This window comes from Pteropus medius, unplaced genomic scaffold (genome assembly GCF_902729225.1).
Source record: "Pteropus medius unplaced genomic scaffold, Ma_sr-lr_union100, whole genome shotgun sequence".
Lineage (NCBI taxonomy): Eukaryota > Metazoa > Chordata > Mammalia > Chiroptera > Pteropodidae > Pteropus > Pteropus medius.
Window position 1 is genome coordinate 3,579,525 of NW_024353909.1, and position 19,113 is coordinate 3,598,637.

General features: G+C 44.6%; 1 protein-coding gene and 1 long non-coding RNA gene across 7 annotated transcripts; one reads left to right on the top strand and one right to left on the bottom strand.

Moving 5' to 3' along the window:
- Positions 1–992: 992 nt before the first annotated feature.
- On the bottom strand, positions 993–11,966 carry ATXN1L (ataxin 1 like). 6 transcript variants are annotated; one of them, XM_039851934.1, is made up of 4 exons: positions 11,821–11,966; positions 9,845–9,915; positions 9,638–9,748; positions 993–8,640 (listed from the first exon to the last, which is right to left on the bottom strand). In XM_039851934.1, the coding sequence occupies exon 4, from the start codon at positions 8,521–8,523 to the stop codon at positions 6,457–6,459; it is 2,067 nt and encodes a 688-aa protein (XP_039707868.1). In that variant the 5' UTR covers positions 8,524–8,640; positions 9,638–9,748; positions 9,845–9,915; positions 11,821–11,966; the 3' UTR covers positions 993–6,456. The 6 variants fall into 6 exon arrangements, with proteins under 6 accessions (XP_039707868.1, XP_039707869.1, XP_039707864.1 ...); XM_039851935.1 differs by having other exon boundaries at positions 993–8,643; XM_039851930.1 differs by having other exon boundaries at positions 9,384–9,748.
- Positions 11,967–13,513: 1,547 nt separating this feature from the next.
- Positions 13,514–18,574, top strand: LOC120593879 (uncharacterized). The gene is made up of 5 exons (XR_005650458.1): positions 13,514–13,555; positions 13,923–13,961; positions 15,094–15,155; positions 17,749–17,996; positions 18,482–18,574. It is a non-coding gene; the product is annotated as an uncharacterized LOC120593879 (long non-coding RNA).
- The last annotated feature ends 539 nt before the right edge of the window (positions 18,575–19,113 follow it).

The following is a 19,113-nucleotide window of genomic DNA, read 5'->3' on the forward strand; positions in this document are numbered from 1 at the left end:
GATAATTACAGATCTTCAAGTCCAGAAGGACGTGCCCTAGTTAAGTTGTAGCCAGAAAAATAACTATGCCGGGAATGTGGACCTCTTCCGATTCATGACAAGGAAACTTGGACTCTTCTCTAACCTCTATAGGTTTAAGGCTCTTTGATAGTGTTAACTGACCCCCCACCAAACTAGGGTTAATTCCTACCAGGCAGGCTGAAATACTTGTTCTGAAAAATGCAAAAATTTCAATGAGCTTATTACAAGGTACTGGGCATTTAAAAGTACTTAATTGAACCAAATGCCTTCCTCTCACAGCTCCTTACTGAAGGTCTACTTGGGATCCTTCAAAATACTCTCTATGTGTCAAAGATTATTCTGAGCATTTTATATGGATTATCTCATTTAATTTTCACAACCAACTAAAATACAGACTCAGGAGTTAGATGCTTGGATTTAAAATTCTGCACTGCCTTTTAATAGCTGTGTAACTTTGGGTAAGTTACTTGACCTCTGTCTTGGTTTCCCCACAAAATGGAAATAATAGTATTAGCAACAAATGATTGTTAATATATAATGCACTTAAGATAGTTTGTGGTACACAGGAACTATTAATAAGTGTATCTGAGTGTTTCACCTGTTATCAGTGGCAAGCTTTCTGAGTTAGAAGCAGTCAATATCACTGGAACTGACATTCCAGCAATTTCTGGCAATACTGCTGAGGAAAGAAATAGAGAAAAGGCCAGCAGTGAAGACATCTACAGTACCCTTTTATTGACTGCTAGTAGCTAAGTCTACGAGTAGATTTCTGGGTCTCTGAAACACATACCCACAAAATGTGCAGACCACGCTTCAGGACTAGCTTGCATAATCGGCCCCGAGCCCACCACACAAAGGTGGGCACCATTTGCTCTCTCTTACAAGCTCTCCCACAAAAGGCTCCTCCTATCGCCCACCCAGTGGCCATATCATCTAAGGCTGAGATAGGAAAAAGGCGCAAACACCAAAAGGAAAAGCTAGTAGTTTATATAGATAGATATATAGATATATAGATATTGATATATATTGTGTTTACATAGTCCACAAGTTAAATGCAGGTATTCATAAGAAGAGCATTAACAATAAAAATACAATCTGTGTGTAGCCAAGTACAGAGACTTAAAATGGTCAACAGCAAAAAGGATCTCACAAAAGTACAAATATACAGTACAAATTGATTTATTTAAAACAGTTACAAAAAAGCACAACAAAATAGAGATTATCCTTAGAATTATTAATGCTTTGTTAAAGATCAGGTAGGATTAGAGGGTGAGAAATGGTATGGGTGGGGGGAGCACCTGACTATTTCTAAGGCTTTAGATACAATGCAGTTGATTACATATTAATTCAGCCATTACATACTGGGGATGGTAGTTGGGGGTCAGTAATTTATCTACAGGGAACTCCTACACCAATCAGATCCATCCAGACTACCCCAGTGCCATCCTTCTCTACTCCTCAGGACCCTAAAGCCAACTGGATGACAATATTCCCATCCTCCTTTCTCCACCCCATTCCCTATCCATATATTCTTCCCTTCCCTAAGGTGCTGTGCAAGCTGAGAGTAGTTTGCTCTCTGCAGCTGGAACATATACTGTTTTGGCTACAGGGATCCTGTGTGTGACTAGGAAGGTTGTAGGGGACAGCTTTACTTTTAACACTTCAAGTTTGTCACGAGTACAGTCAGTCTCTCCCCCAATATGAGATTCTCTTGAATGCGAGTATCAGCAAATGAAGGATGAACCCTGCCTTCAGCAATACCAGCAATGCACTAACCACTCACAGCTCACAACTACGTGCAAACTCCCTGTCCAGGGAGAGGGTGTAAAACCACTGTGTCATCAGCTCACGCTCTCTCTCCAAAGAACCTCAGTCCCCATGACAGTCATAAAGACGGAAATAAATGCAAGTTTGACAATAGGTAAAGGCACATGGGCAGCTGCCACACACACTGAGGACAGGAACCCAATTCCAGACCATCTTTACTGCTGGGTATCTACAGTAAGAATGGCTTTGGGACTACACAGACTACCAGGGGAGGATCTAGGCTTAACAGGAGAACTAATAAAGAAACCTTAGTGTGAAAAGTGCATTTATTACTACTGTTCCTGCTGGGGAGGTTTAGCAGGGCAAACCGCACCCCCTCTCCTCCCTCCCCCCTAGTCACTGTGCATAGTCCGCAGGTAAGGAGAGAGCGCAGTCAACTCTAGCATCTCAAGGGACAGTGTCATCCTAGGCCCAAACCAGGCTTCTGAACCCAAAATGGATCCTAGAGTTGAAAGAGTAACTGACAGCTGCAAAGACCCAGATGCTTATTTTATTATTGCATAATGTGGGAGGCCTTCCCTACTCCAGGGAAGTGTGGAGAGTGAATGCTTCCCAGCAAAGGGCTAACAGGTTCTCAGTCAACATCCAACTTAGCACAGTTCAGCTCTTCAACTGTAGTGTACACTTTTTCCCACCTGGAAAGTATTGTAGCTTCAGTGTGGTTTTGTAGACTTAGCCCTAGGAGGCCAAGAAGTCTCCCTAAAACTTGGCCTCTGCCCTATTTACTTTGCTTTTAAGACTGTGACCTAATCTCTCATGACCGATTAATCAGGCTATCTTTACCCCAATGGACCCAGGCCCTTTCCCAGACAGTCCATGTCCACCCTTCATCTCCAGTGTGATCACTCAACTCTTCAATATGCTTGCTTGATGCAGGTTTAAATCATACCACCAACTTGTGCATCTCCTATGATGCCCACTGGTAAAATAAAACTAAACCCCACTGAGGGGCTATTACAAACTTCAAACCCTCCCTCAACCCAGACAAGAGTCCATATAACTGGAGCCAGATGAACCTCCCTGGATGCTGACACAGGCCCTATCTTGGTTCCCCGTCATTTATTTTTAAAAACAGGATACAAGATACCACAAAGAAAAGAAGTTAATACACAGAAAACACCCACTAGCAGAACCTACTTGTTTCTCCCTCGAGACAGATATTTGGAGCCAAAGGGCTCCCCACAAGCACTGAAGCCATATCCCTTTGGAGTCACCAACCTGCCAGCAGCATGTCATACTATTCCTAGTCACCGTGACTGCTATAATATAACACTTGCACAGGTAAGAATGGACAGGATGCCTGGATATCACCTATATGGACAAAGACATGGAAGGACGGAGCTATAAAAGACAGCAGGCAGGACGGTGAGCAGACAGCAGCAGTGGCTAAGCAGCACAGACCACGGCCCTTGGTGTTACAACCAACTGGGACCAAGAGCGTAGAAGGGTCAGTTCAGATCCACTGGAGCCCCTCCCCATGGGTATAAGTGCTCAGCTCTGAACTCCCAGGCCCTTCTTCCCCACAGTCCCTTCCTCCCCACTCCGAGCCTGGCGTACACTAATCCTGATAGGAATGATAATCCAAGACTTGGACGTATCACTCATCCTTTACCTGGTTCCCCTACTCCCAAAGTGGTACAGGCGTTCTGTTTAGTGCCCAAGTCAGCAGTCCTACTTTCTCTCCTTAAGTTCTGAGAATGGCCTACCACTGACAAGGGATTGGCTCTGGCCTTCTTCATTGCTCATTCCCCAAAAAGCTTGACAGCTTCCCACTAAAATGATCTCTCTCTCAATACCGCTCAGGTCTTTTGCAAACATGAAATTCCTACAAGGAAGAATGGACATATCAGGTTACTCTTATTTCTCATGCCTGGAAGAAAGACTGAACCAGAGGGAAAAGGGAAGGGGAGTGCCACAGCTCTGATCAAGATTTAGAGCACAGAGCTTCTCTTCCTGGGAGACCATACTTTACAAGACGCCTCTGCAACTCAGAAGATATTAACGTATTACATATGCATGGCAGAGTATCAGGGGAGCTGCTGGTATTGTTTTACCAGCAAGAGACAAGAGGAACAGCAGCAGAAAGGTCAGGGCCCAACTTACCAAGGTGCACAAGATTTTCTCCTTCCAGGATTAAGTGGAAGTCACCAGGCTGGGTAGTAGAGAGTGACTAATTTAAACTGTTTGGCCTGTATCTGGTTAGATATAGGTTTGCTTGCATAAGAAGGAAGCTCAACTGGTTTTCTTGGGTGGACATTTCTTGAGTGTCAACTGTGTGCATGTCACTATATTCAGTTGATGAGCCTTCCTTTGAGGAAGGATGTTTCTGAGACCGTGCAAATAGTAATCCCTAGGAACGAGTTGTTCACGTAACAGACGTAGATGAGGCTTTCTCCTGGGGCACTCATCTGAGAGGATTCCTCAAGACTCAACCCCACAGGTCCCCATGGTGGGAAAGAAACCAAAGAAAGCAGCATTCAGAGAGAATGGGAGACAGAGAAGAGAAAGAGCATGATCCCAAATGAGAACAAGGTTGAGTGTTCACCAGACAGGGTTGGTATTTGGTTCTAAGGTGAACCAAAGACTTAAGTACTTGCAGTCAGGTCAGCAGCTTCCTTTGGATGAGCCTCTGAAAGGTGACTGACCAGGTAACTGCTCTCGAGGAATGAAACAATGGAGTGTAGGGCTTGTAACAAACAAGCCAGTCTCAGTCACTTTGTTCCCCCGGGAGAACAACCTTTAGCACCTGAACACTAAGAATGACTTCATTCTCAGAACTCCCCCTCCCCCCAGGAGGTAGGTAAGATAATTTATCCCCATTTGGCAGCTGGGGAGGAAGTGAAAGACCAAGAGGTCATAAGACTTGTCTAGAGTCTTTGACAGAGCAGAGATCAGAGCTCAGAGGTTGAGACTCCTGACGACCGGCCAGGCCTCAGCCAGTTCCAATACATTTGTAAAGGAAATGCCAAGATCATACCCTGGGAGAAGCCTTGCCAGAGAGCTGGGGGGACAATACCCTGAGTTGCTCCAAGAGTCTAAAGACCCCTGAAAAACAAACAAAAAACCCACCCACCCACCTGAAGCTGGAGGGGGCGCCCAATTCTCAATACCCAGTGGAATCCCACAGTCTGAGCTGATGCTAAAAGTTGTGAAGAAAACATGGGTTTAAGACAGAGGGGCAAATGCAACGAAGACTGAAAATGCTCTTTGCAGAGGAATACTCCACCATGAAATGAAATCTAGAAGACTTCAGGTATTGAAACATTCATTATCAAGACTACCCCAGAACCTCAGAGCTGCAGGTGAAAGGGGATAGCTTGGAGAAGCCTGAAGGCTAGGAGAGGAAGTGGAATAAGGTGGGAAGACCTCTGTAAAAACATCAGGATGGGCACGGCCCAGCCCGGCGTATTTGCCCTGACCCGGGGCACAGTTCCCTTTCTTGTTTCTCCACCAAGCTGTTAAGCTGCAGAGGAGGGGACATGATTTTTAAAAAATAGAGAATATGACTGAAGGGGAAACTAGAGAGACTCCCTACACACCGAAAACTAGAAGTCTTGGTCAGAGAGGACAAAACCAATTTTGCAGAAGAGGGAAGGCAGTGCAGCTACAGGTTAGGCCCAGGTCAAGACACCATGCAAAGGTTAGGGCAGCAGAAGGGTGGGGGCCGCACAGGCACTTAGGCACAACGTAGACAAACAGAGGAGGGGTGCACGGGCTGGGGGAAAGGGTCCACTTGTTCTTTCAAAAGTCACCTTTACCAACTAGAGATTCAGTACAATTTCGAAGGTCTGGCAAGCCGGGTAGGAGGAGCTTTGTTACATCAGCTCCCTTTCCAGAAGCCCTGCCTAGAGCCGGGTCAGCCTGGCCATCAGGTCTTTCTCCCTAAGTCCTCTGACTGGGTTCCTGCCAAAGCAGTTCTTCACTCTGGAGGGGCTTCTCTGTCTTCTGGTGCTAGAAGCCTTGTGGGAGGAACAGTGAGAAATGGGAAAGAGCTGAAGCAGGATCAAGCAGAGTCCTGCACATGAGTGCTCCTCCCCGACAACCAGCCACAGACATCTGTAACAAAACTACCCTTTAAAGTGCACAGCTCTCAAAAGAAAAGTTCTGGGTGAGAACCCTCTTATTCCAACAATGGGGCCTCTTGCCCTCCCACCACAAAAAAAGAAAGGAAAAAAACTTCAGACAGTTGAACTGCTACTATAAGCTGTGGATCACCATTTTTGGCTCTTTCTTTGCTCCCTCCCTCTGTCACCTGCTCCCAGAGCCTGATGTTTCCCTTGCAGGAGCTAAGGATGGGGAGAAAAGAACAGGGAGGCCCTGATATTTGGAATGTTTCTTATCTTGCATGTACCCCCTTCCTTCCTTGGCCCAGGCCTGCTGCCCCCCATCATAGCATCCTCTGGGGATATCCTGAAAGGATGCCATGGGGTAATGAGCGACAGACCCTGTCTTGGGAGGCTGCCTTCATGCCTCCTCTTAACCCCGCCACCTTCACCCCAATCTCACTGCCAAGAGAGCCGTTCCCTGCGCGGGATGTGCAAATCCTCTGCCTGCTCACTGTGAGGCCCAGCTCTGGGGTAAAGCCCCAGTCCGATCTGGGAGAGAGGTTCATTTTCCTGCATTGGAACGCCCTTCGATGGACAGCTTTACCTCCTGTGGAATGAAAGAGGGACGGAGCAGCGTAGCCCGTGCCTCCTCCCCTTGCATGCTGTATCTTTGGAAGCTTGGGGCTGGCCAGCAGGCCTGAGCACCAGGCTCCGGCTGCGAAGGCTCTACCATTTGGGAGCCCTCGGCTGGAGGCTGGCTCTTAACCTCACTGTCACATTGCTCTCTGGGTCCCAAGACTGTCCTCTCAGGCCTTTCTTGGGGGGTACCCAGTTGGCCTGGGGGAGCACAGCTGGCCTGAGAAACTGAGTTACTGTTCAAGCTCTGTAAACTGATAGAGATGCAGACATCTCCCACCTGTAGCCGATGGCAGGGCAGAGAGAAGAGCTGTGCAGTCCTCCCAGGGCTGCAGGAGGACCAACCCTGGCCATATACAAAAAAGGGGTGCTCCGGGGGCACCTCGATGCTCACTTTGCTCTGCTGCTCACCAACCACGAAATGCAGCATGACAAATCCAGGCCACTGGCTCTCCTGAATGTCCACGACTGTGCTAGAGTCAATCTTCAGTCCCCCGCTCACTTCGGCACTGCGCACAAAATCCTGGGTCTGGAGGTCCTCCACCCGCTTCAGCTCCCCCGTAGCCAGCTGGATGATGGCGCCTTTCATGAAATGGGAGGGCAAGTGGGAAGAGGTAATGGGGGGTGGCGTTGGCTCCTTGTCTGGGAAGGTGGCTCTGGCCTGCATGTCCAAACTCGATGCCACCAGGATCTCCGAGCCCATGGGAAGCAGGCCTGGGTCAGTTCCAGTGGGCACCAGGTTGCCATTGGCTACAACCATTGCTTTGGGTAAAGGTCTGTGTTTCACTGGTTCCTGATGGGATTGAGGGTAGAAGCCTTGGGCCTGGTTTTTCTCGGCCATCTCCGCTGGGTTCCTGGCTGACCCTCGCCCCTCACCCTGATGGTCAGGGGTATGATGGGACAGGTTAAGGGGGCTGGGCTCATCTTTCCTCTGAGCTGCCACCACACGATAGTCCTGAGAAGCTAAAGCGCCAACCACCCGCTGGACCTCAAGGTCGGTGTCTGGGGTCCCTCGGTGTGCCGGCACCGCCACCTCCACCCGTGCAGTCTGAGAACCTGAAAACAATTGTCTGTCCACCACACATTCGACCACTGGCACCAGTCCCTGGCCTTCGCCCTTGCTGCTGGGGGAGTCGAGGGCTTCACTCTCCCGTCTTACTAAATTTCGCTCTCGCTGTCTCTGTCCATTGGCAGCGGCTGCTTCCAGAGCAGACTGGCCCTCCTGAGGGGTGAGAACTGGGCTGGCACCTGCCGGAGGGGTTTCATGCAAGGTGTACCCAGCAGGTAGCCTGGACATCTGATAATAAATGGGCATCCGTCCTGGAGCGAGGTCCAGTGGCTGAGTATTTGAGTGATGTGACAACTGCCCAGGTGAGGAAGTGGCAGAGGGAGCTTTGTTGATTGAGTGGGCCGGGGATGAAGCCTGGGGAGGAGGAGTGGTTCCTTCTGCCAGAAGCGAGGCATATGGCACAAAGTGTGGAAGGTGAGAGGTGGCGAGGTTGGCAGAAGGGGAAAGGAGGGGACTCGGTAGGAAATTAGGTGGCATGGCATAGGGAAGGCTATAAGGAGACCCGATAAACTGCAGAGAGGTGGACGGGAGCTGAGTATAGTGGATTGGGGGATAATGGATTCCTGGATGTTGAATCAGTGAAGACGCTACATTAAATGTGGGGGGCAAGGGGCTCATGTTCACCACGGATGGGAGGCCAGTTGGAGAGAAGGTGGCAGGTGGCACAGCCACCTTATACAGCATACCATACTGGTCCACTGTCAGACCAGTGATGGCCTCAGCTCCGTCACCCCCCAGGCTGACTCTGGCTCCTGCCTGGCTCTGCCCAGCCACCACAACCCCTCGAGACCATTCAGAGGCATCACTGGAGGGTGTGTGGTTAGTTGAGCAGCTGGTAGTTCTCCCCATATCCTCGCTGGTCACGGGGAGGTCTCGTTTCTTTGGTGGAAGGCATTCCTGACTCCTCTCATGAACGGGTTTCATATTGCTTTGTGGTGTTCCTGGAGCCTGGAAGGGGTCGGCTTGCTCCTTGGGGCATCAGAAGGGGCTTCTCTGTGGCTCCCCTGCACCCCTCTCTGCTGTTGGCTGGGGCGCCCACATCTGCTAGGGAACAAATCAGAGGCAAAGAAAAGTAACCTAGGGGTGAACCAAGTCAAAGGAAATAACAGAACTGTGCCCATGGTGGAAGATGTAACAGACGGGACTGCTGGAAAAAAAGAGGTATGAGAGAGGGGCAGGCAAGGATGCTCCCCTCCTCACTCATCCAGCCTAGGACATGAAAGAAACAGTCACAGAAATCAAAAAGAGCTACAAGGACAAGCATTCGATAATGAGTAAATAACCCCAGGGAAACCAACAGCTTCATGATTAGTCATGCCTCTGGTGGGGATCTTGACAATTCTCAGCCTTCTCCCCAAGGGGGATTTGAACACGTCTTTGCTGCTGGCTCTTTTTCCTAAGTTTCTCTTTTTGCTAAAGACTACTGTGCTATCTTCTTTCCTGAACGTATAACCTCATCCGCACTTCCTTTCCCCAGACTAATTTGGATTACGAGCTCATCTATCCCCAGGTCCCCTGACCTGAGATCTGGTTAAATTCCCATCCTCCTTTGCCTCATATCACCACTACCTCAAGGACCCGGGTGTCAGTAAGTCCTGAGGTCTGCTTGTGTCTTGTTTTTTTTTTAAACCTTGCTCCTAAACATGTTATAAACATCAGTATCTTCTTTGCCCCATGAAATACTACATTCAAACCCGGGCTCTGTCGGGAGAGTGATTGTACTAGTGTGTTCTACCATTTATTTGTTTCTTCTCTTCCCCAAAAAGCAATAAAACTCTTCTGACCTCACATAGACTTCTTGTTCCCTAGTCTGGCAAGGCTTCTTTTCTTCTCATTGACCACCTTCACTTTGCCTTCTTTATTCATTCCCTTTTTTCCTTTGTGTTCTCTTTTGTCAAGCGCTCCTTTTTCATTGTAGGCCTGCTCTAGGCACCACTTCCTAAAATTGATTCCATTCCTCCAAACACGCCTGTTTATTACTATCTTGGGTCTATATGACTCCTAAGAAAGTTCTCTCTCCCGTTTCTCTTGTTGTCACCTTTCATATATGCTTTTGTCCATTGTCATTAAGTATCATTTTGGTCTGAATACTTCAATGCATATGAACTTTGTCACCTATTTCTTCCAATCAGGCTCCAGTTCTTTAGATCTGAAAAGAGATTTCTATATTACACTCTGTTCTGTTTTTCCACTGTTGAATCCCAGATGTTTTTCTGCAAGAAGGTATCCAAAGCACCTGTATTACCTGAGCTTCCAGTGGTGCTTCTGAGCAGCTGTAGAAAGCAGTGTCCTCCCCGCTGGCGCTGGCGTGGGAGCCTAGAAGACAGATGTAAGGATAAAGTAAACAGAGCCTAATCTCTGACCTTCCCCAGGGTCATCAAGAAAGGTAATTTCAAAGCCACAAAGACATTCAACTCCACGAGTCCCTTCCTCTTCTTCTTCTCCAGAGGTAACCCGCACATTTATCCTGGGTGCCCAGGCAGTTAAATATAGAAAAAGCTATCTCTTAAGCTCTAATCTGTAGGAAAATATCCCTGGAAAAAAAATTTTCCATGTCAAACTTCATTATTTTCCTTAACATCATAGTGTTCATTCTCTACCTGTATCTATTCCCCAAAGGTTAAATTTACTTCCAATCCTAATTTCAGGTAAATGTACAAATAAGAGTGGAAGACTCAACATTGTTCCCATGTGAACAACAGGAAGCAGGAAAAATTAACTTCACAGCTTTCACTTATATTCAGAGCTGATGAAAACACAGTTGTGGAGGTTATTTAAATGAGAAAGGCAGCGCTAGAGGTAAAAGAACAATTATTTATGTTTCTGGGGCAGAAAAAGAGGTCAAGGGGGAGTCACTCACGGGGAAGCCTTATTAACAGATTTTCAGAGTAAAAAAATGGCCTCCTGTGTGTGTGTAAAATTTTTGAGTGACAACTTTGCACAAAGTGTTGAATCAGGTGACAAACTAAAAACACTGCCTTGATTCTCACATAGCTAAAAATGGGGAAACAAAACTTACACCAAACTCAATATCTCAATCTACAAATGCCAGAAACACTAAACACTGAAAAACCGAGGCCTAATCTCCGAAACCAGAGAAAGTAGTACTGAGTACTGTAAGAAACAAACTACTGTCCATCCAGGTCCTACAGAACACCGCAAGCCTCAAAACAAACTGAACACCTCAAACCAAGCCAAGGGTAACATTTATCTCTTACGATTAACAAGATGTGGATGCACACAAAAAGGTGATGAGACAGGAAAACAAGGTGGAAAGACAAATCCTTAGTTCCATAAATACAAATTACACGATGGCCGCAAGCTGAGCATCCCTCCTTTGCCCGCAGTTCAAGTTACGGAAAAGCAGTTAGCTTTCTCCTTCATTCCCAACAAAATCTGGGCTCACATCTTCAACTCCAGAATGATCCTTGCTCCCTGCAACTAGAACGTTAAAGAAAACTTGCCTGTAGGTCACTGAGGGGTTAGCCAAACACAGCTAATAAAAGGACTGAAAGAGGCAAAAGGTCTGCGGGAATGACAACAAAGAGCCAAGCCTGTGGACCAGGTTCCCACAACACAAAACACATTCTGGAATCTGAAACCTCCGCCTCTGAAGGGGCTCAATGAGGATTCCTCAAAAGGAAGACGTAGCTTGTGACCCCCACGCAAGCTAACGGGGAAGGGCAACTGTTCCAGAGAGTGACCAAGGATGCCAGCAGAACCAAGGGATCAAGAGACTGAATCCAGACAGAGACCAGAATTCTCTGAAGACGAGAGGTGCGCCCGCCAGAAAGATAGGAGCTTGGAAGATACTAAGGGTTATGGCTTCCCATGATCTCGAAATCCTTGAGCCAAAAAAAGGGTACGGCCCGAAATTGGGAAGTCAACGTTCACAGAGCTGGGGTCTACCCTTCAAGCAGAGGAGCAGGGACGAGGGCCAGTAGGTGATGTTTCCTTGTTTGGGGGCCGCTTCCCGCCCCAAGGACTCGGGCACCCCAGCCAGTGGGGACACAGCCGCGGGGCGCGGGGCAGCCTTCTGAGCTGGGTCCGAGGGAAGTGCGCGCGGGTCAAGGCGCGGCCTCTTTCGCTCCCTCGGTCCGCGGGTTTCGGGCCCCGGTTCGACGGGGCAGCGGGCTCTGGCTGGGCTCCGGAGCGCCAAGCCCAGGCCTCCGTAGCCTCGGTGAGGCTGGCCGGGCGCCCCCCACTCCCGGCGACACTCACCCGCCCATCTCACGACGCTCTTCGGGCTCCTCCCGCTCGTCCCGGAGCCGCCGCAACCGCGGCCGCCGCCATCCCCGGCCCCGGAGCCGCCCCACACCCAGCGCACCCCCAGCCGGGCGCCCTGAGATAGCGTCAAGCGCGTCCCGCCCCCGGCACCGGGAGATGGCGTCACGCCTGGGCCGGACAGCGACGCCCAGGAGTACCCCGGAGAGGGGGCGCCGCCCGCCCGGCGTCCCCAGCGCCCTCTCCGGTGGGAAAACGAACTCCTCCCCCTGGGGCTGGGTCACGTGAACGGGGCTGAGTCCGGCTCCCTCACCTTGACCTCACAATGACCCGCCGTCTTTCTGCTCCAGTAAATTCTAGGGGTTCCCAAACAGAGCCCTGGGGCGTGGCCATCATCGACCTTCATTCCTTGGACTTTCCGGGCCTGATTTATTAAGCCTTCTCTTGGGACCCTCAGGGAACTTTTATAACTCAATAGAAAAAAATGAACAATTGAATTTATGCTTTGATTACAACTACGTAAAAGAATGGTTCCGCATAGAGACAAAAACTAAACTGAGAAAAAAAATAAGTTTAATTATTGGAGAGATTGGATTCTGAGTAGATTTTTTTCCCTTTCAGTTTCTGCAAATTGTTCACTAAATAATAATTGCTTTTTGTTTGACTTTAAAAGTACTGGCTGGGCTCTGGTCTCTATTCTGTAGCTATCTGGCCTTAGAAAAGTCGTTTTACTACTTTAGACTCGAATTTGTTCTGCACAATGAAGAGCTTGAACTAAATGAAGGGTTGGAAGTAAAATGTAGATAGAAGAGCTCTCTAAACATTTTAAGCAAATATATACAGTACAATATCATGTATTTAATGTTAAAAGATATATAACATAAAAGTCGCATACATTTATTTGTGCAGAAAAGGAGTAGAAAGATATGAAGCAACTAATTAACATTGGTTATCTTAGGAAAGTGGATTTGGGTGGTGGCCAAAAGGAACAAAAGGGATTCATTGTTTGGATTTTTTATGAGAATGTTATCTTAGAAATATTAAAATGAATAAGTTAAAATGCAAATAAAGTATATGATCTCTAAGATTCTTTCGAAGGAATCCTTAGACCTCAGTTTTGATATTTTTGTCATGTAAATGGGCACAAAAGATCATCAAAATTATTGAACTCCACACATACACACCTCTCACCAGGAAGTAAAATAGTGAAGTTACCAATCTGTAGCTATCAGAGGGCTTTGCTTCACGAATATTAATATTATTCATGACAGTTGTCTTCTTTCTCAGTTTGGCTGAGAAGGAAGTCCTGTGGTCACTTAGTGATTCCGTTTTTAGTGCTAACTGGCATTCTGGTTTCTAGTTCATGATTAGCTCACTAAACTGTCATTAAAACTGCAAAAAGATAGAGAGCCTCAGACCATCCAGATGTATTCAAGAATAGCTACTTTCTCCCAGATCGGGACACACACTCAGAGAGCAGCTCTTCAGACAAAGATGAAAGAGCAAACACAAATAGATGCAAGCAAAAAAAAGTTTTTTAACTACCAGCCATTAACACAATTATGCAGTAAAAAGGCGTGTCTAATAAAAAAAAAAAACAACAGGATGTTCTGATTGGTGAAACACAGGTGATTTCCTGGTTTGATGCTGCAGTCCCAAAAGGGTGGGTCATATCTCCACTGTATCCTATTTTAGAAGTCTTTATCAAGCAATCCTGATTTCTTTTTTGATGGTAGGAAGCTCAATAGTGTCAGTTTAATAAGTAAGCTAATATAGTTGTTAGATTTAAGATATTAAAATAACCAAAAGTTACCTTAATTCTCTAAAATTTTGTATTATTCTCTGGTATTTAGAAAATTCTCTATTTAAGTTACTTATATGAAATAAACTTGGGGATCTTAAACACTGTAACTGGCTCAATAAATAGCTGAATGAAATTTCACAAGGATATCCCACCTGGGAGACTTTCCGTGCTAATTCTTTTGCTCCTATTTCCTTATTTCTTCTCTTATCTAGTTAACCTATTTGCTATCTGTTTTCCATCTCATTTGAAAGTCCTTCATTTTATTTCACCAAGTTTTTTTCTTTTATCCCCACAGAGTTTTAAGAACTGATGAAGTGAAAGGAGATTTTTGAAGGTATTTGGGACATTTGGAGACTGAAGAGTTAAACTCCAATCTGTTTTGTCTACCTCTTCTCTTTCCCTGGATTCCTATTGAATTCCTTTGATGTGTGTAGATTGAATTTGTGTGATGGGAGAGCTTGAGCTATGCTGTTGGTAGGGAAACAAAACCCTGCTGTGCTGGTTATTCTTCTCCCTAAGCAGGCTGGAGTTTCAAACCAGCTCTGTGTCACCTAGTTCCTCCTTGGTGTTTTTTCGAGACCTGTAGTACAAGCAGGGGAAGCTCAGACAACTATCCCAACTCTTTTTGACGTTAAGGGATCAAACCAGAGAAAATTACTTGTAACTTAGGAAACCATGTGTGTCATAACAAGAGGAGAAGGTGGCATTTTGCACACTGTTACATCTTCCTGCTTGTATGCTTCAGCATGTAAAGGTGTCATTTTAGGAAAGGAATTTCATCTTTGAATGCCAGTGACAGAAAACATTGAAATTATTTAAATACTTAGTGGATTTAGCTTTCCCTAGAAACATGTTGGTGCCTGGTATTAGATTATTTTTCAAACGCTTTTCTATATGTTCAAATGCAGAAATGTGCAATTTTTAAGCTTGTATTTTATCTACTTCTCTGAACAATTCTATGTCCTCATTTCCACATGCCTTAATGTTATGTGATCTCTTCCAGTGGGGATTTTCCTTTCAAATTCATTAATGTTTTATTTAGAAGGAAGTCTTATAATTTCTCCATAAGTGACTAATATGTCCTTTCAGGAGGGGAATCTCCCTCTGTTGTCTGCTTCCTCAGACACTTGCCAAAGACTTTCAGGTTTGTCAGAAACTTCCTGCAGAACTCTCAAAAATTTCAGTAAAAACAGCAGTGATTGGAATAAACCAGAGGAAACCTAACCCTTATTTAAATTGCAAGAGTCATATTTAGGGAATTGGTCCGCAGAGAAGCAAATGCTTCCAGGCCATTACTGAACAGTCAGGAATTGCTTACATGAGGCTTGTTAAATGAATAAAGTGGATTTTGAAAAACCGAAGTCCCTGTGACACTGGTAATTCTTTCTCTGGGAAATTTGGTCAGCAAGGTGATTTGTGAGTTGCTGTTCCTTGTGGTGAAATCATATTTGGCTCTGTCTTCAAAGCTGATCGCCTTTGGGTCAACTCGCAACTGGTTGTCAATCGCCTAAAACTCCTGGAAAGAAAAGTAAGTAATATTTCAGGCAGTCCAACCAGCTGCCTCTTAGATCACTGTGCAATCTCCCCACCCCCAACCCCAGCTTTAGAATTTAAAATAATGTTTCTGACTGGTGAGAGTGTGAGAATGATTATTGTAGTGAATGAATTATTCAAAAATTTCCAAAGGTGGTTCTGTGACTTGACTGTATCAATATCAGTATCTTGGTTTTGTAAGATGTTATCATTGGGGAAAACTGAGTAAATTTGTGCACTGGTTCTCTCTGTATTATTTCTTCCAAACTACATGTGACTCTACAATGGTCTCCAAAAGTTTAATTTAAAAATGTCCAGATTAATGGACTTCTCTCCACCAAGGCAGAGAACTTTATCTAGTCAAGCTTTTTCAAATGTGCAGTAACTCTTAAATTTGAGCTGCCAGGCAAATTTTTCTGGAAGGGCTTCCTCACCCTTTTTCAAACACATCAAAAAAAAAAAGAAAAAAAGAAATACTGTTTCTTTTATCAGGTGCAACTCAGATAGTATTATACTCATGGGTAGAGATAGTGGCTGACGTGTTGTCTTCTATCTTTAAGTCCGACTTTTCTATTGCCTTTTGCTCTCTCTTCATTGCAGTGGATCACATGAGTAAATAACCCCTCAATGAACTGAAAAACTGATGATCTCTGAGTAGGAGGAGAGTTCAGGTTAAATAAGTATTGCATGTAAATGCAGTTTTCTGAGTGCTCCATACATAGTACTATTTGCTATTGAATTTCTATAATCTGTTTGTAGAGAGACAGCTGTTACTCAAATTTCCAAATTGATTCCTGGGCAGCATTTAGCCAAATCTTACAGAGGGTATTTGAGCATTACTTAGGTAATAGTGCCCTAAGGAAAGTACCCAAAATAAATGAAATTTAAGCAAACCCACTGGTACCTATTTTGTTACCATGAACAAAGAGGATGACGATGGTGTACTCAGAACTTGTGATTTTAAAGTGCATGTCCACGTGTTCTTTTATTTGATCCTGACAATCCAGTGATACGTATTATTATCCAGATAAATTTTATCCTCTTCTTACAAATGAAGAAATTTAAACATGGAGTGCCTGAGTGATTTGAGATAAATATAGTAAATTAGCCTTGTCTTACCTAAATCGATTCTTTTATTAAAAAATTTACTATTATTTATGCCTACAGCACCTGGTCTTCCTAGGTGGTCTCCCATCTAAGGACTAACCAGGCCCGACTCTTCTTAGCTTCCAAGATCAGACATTGGGCTTGTTCAGGGTGGCAAGGCCGTGGACTGTGGCTCCACTGGGGTACAAACCCAGGACCTTCTGCGTGTAAAGCAGACGTGCTGTTACACTATGGAACAACGTCCTAAATTGATTCCTTTTTAAAAGGAGATAATACTCTTGACCTTTCAGGGTTCTATTTGTAATGCAAACTATAACCTGGACACACAATAAATGCTTCTCAATATTAGTATTGATATAGCAACTGTCATTTATCTGAAACAAGTCCAGTTCTACTGTGATTTCTTTTCCCCATGATGTCTAAGGGAAAGAATATTTTCCTACTTAGGACTTGGCTAAGCAACCTTTGAATCTGAGCTTTGTGTACGCTTCAGATTCAAATGTAGTCTCATGTCAAGATTTGTTCACAATGACAAAGTAACTCTGTCTATTCACAATTTGATGGTGAGCATCACTTTTATCGTATGGTGGACAGACGGGGTATATACTTTGGAGGCTCAGGTTTCCTGACTTGTGAAAAGCCTGTTTCTCCAGGCTCAGTCATCAGTTGATAACTCAAGGTAGTAAGACTTTACTTATGGCGGTGGATAGCAAATGGAACATGTTACATGACTCTACTTGTTCATGACTCTGCAACATGACTCTACTTGTTCATTTTATGACATAATGTGATGGAAAAGCATAGGAATTTGAAGTCTGAGGATTTGGCCTTGAGTTCCAATTCAACCAGTAAATCCTAACCATGTGACCATAGGAAGCTGTTTAACCTCTCAGAATCTCAATTTTCTCAGCTGTAAAATGCAAATAACATACAAACCTCACACAGGTGATATGGGGATCAAATGAAACTATTCATGAAAACTTTTTTTTTTTAAATTCAAAGCATGACATGCATTCTCCTTTTTTAAATAGCTAATTTTATTACAGAAACAATATTCACTATGGAACATTTTAGAAAATAAAGTTAAGCCAAAAGAATAAAATAATGATCGCCTATACAAGCACCCCCTCAAGCAGTGGTTCTCAACCTGTATCAGGTGTCAGAATCTGGAGGGCTTGTTCAAACACAGATGACTGAGCTCTGCTCTGATTCAGTATTTCTGGGGTGGGCCCCAAGAATCTGCATTTCCAACAAGTTCCCAGGTGATGCTGGTGTTACTGATTTGGGAATGACACCTTGAGAACTGCTGACTTTGTGCAAAACACTGATAACTTTATGCATCCTTGGTATATCTTAAGTGTATATTTTTGTTTTTATGTTTTTATAAAAACATTGTTTCACACTATGGTGCAATCTGCCTTTTTATTCAACAAACTTCTCTTCGCACATTCAGTTTTCTATTTGTGTACTTTGCGTTGCAGCCAAGAAGGCCCAGAAAGCAAGGAAGGAAGTTGCTGCCCAACTGGCTGCTGGGAAAGATGAATGAGCTTAGATCTGAGGAGAGCATATTATTCTAGAAGTCTACCTTGTGGAGGCCATGGAGTTCCTGGAGCTGTATTGTGACCTGCTACTGGCTCGGTTTAGCTTGATCCAGACCACAAAGTGAGACCTATTGAACTTGTATCGTTTCTCAGGCTCAGAGGAGTGACAGGGCACCCCCTGCTACCTAGTGAGTACGGCGTGGGGTGGACAGGGTGTGGGAGAGTAGCTCTAACTTGTTAGGACTTTCAAAGAACTTTGTCTCTAACTTTCAAAAGGAGAATTAGCCCTGCTTGAAAGGACTATGTCAATCCAAAGAGCCATAGCTGTCTTTTTTCCCTCTAGGCTATAAAGATATAGTATAAACTCATAGTTTGAAAGTTGGAAAATACAAACAAAAAGAATCCATAATCACCAAATCTAGAGATAAGAATTTTGGTATATTTCTTTTTAGTCTAAATATGTATGTCTATACACATCTGTGTGTGTATAAACACATATGTGCATTTACATACTTCTATATACATATATGTATCTATAGGTTTACATTCTAATTTCAGTTTTTAAAAAATTTATTTTAACAATATATTTCGAGCATTGTCCATGGGCCACCTTTGAAGTGGGAGAAGAGGGAAACATAAAGCCCTAAGTCTCATAGTTTTGTGTTTTCCTTAGGGAACTGGATTCTGGTCTGGCTAAATCTGTATCTATAATAATCTGGGCAGCTCCTCGACTCCAGTCAGAAGTGCCTGAGAAAATATAAGTATGATGAGTTTTAACTGCCTGTGCCACGATTGTAGGTAAGGGTATCACTAATGTTCCTCGTTCAGAATTGTAGGATTACTTGGAGGAATCTTTTCTTCTCTTAAGGGATAGCCTAAAAAAAATGTTTTTCTCCTGTTAGTCTTTAAGTGGAGAATAAATACTGTTTTTAATGATAATGGTGGGGTCGGGCGGGGGGGGGACCTCGAAACTGAGTTTCTTTAATGGGGGAAGGGGTATCACAATTTATAAGGTGTTTAGAATTAGAGGTTTTAAGTTTCGCATTTGTCAGATGCTTAAAAATGAAGTAGAGTACTTTATTATTGTTGTTGTTTTGATGCTAAAAGAACATAATTCCAATGAAGTATCATGAAAGCAATTTTCACTATTTCTGTGGTTCTTTTATCTAAAGAAAATTGGCCATCACTTGATGAATTTTGCCTTTATTTCTTTCTTGGCGATAGTTTGCTGCAGGTATTTAATCAGCTATGTGCAAAGTACAGCCAAGAATATGGTCAACTGTGTTGAATCAATGAGATTGGAAC

Bases quoted from the DNA above. Each gene is read 5' to 3' on its own strand.
- ATXN1L (XM_039851932.1), bottom strand. From the start codon at position 8,523: ATGAAACCCGTTCATGAGAGGAGTCAGGAATGCCTTCCACCAAAGAAA.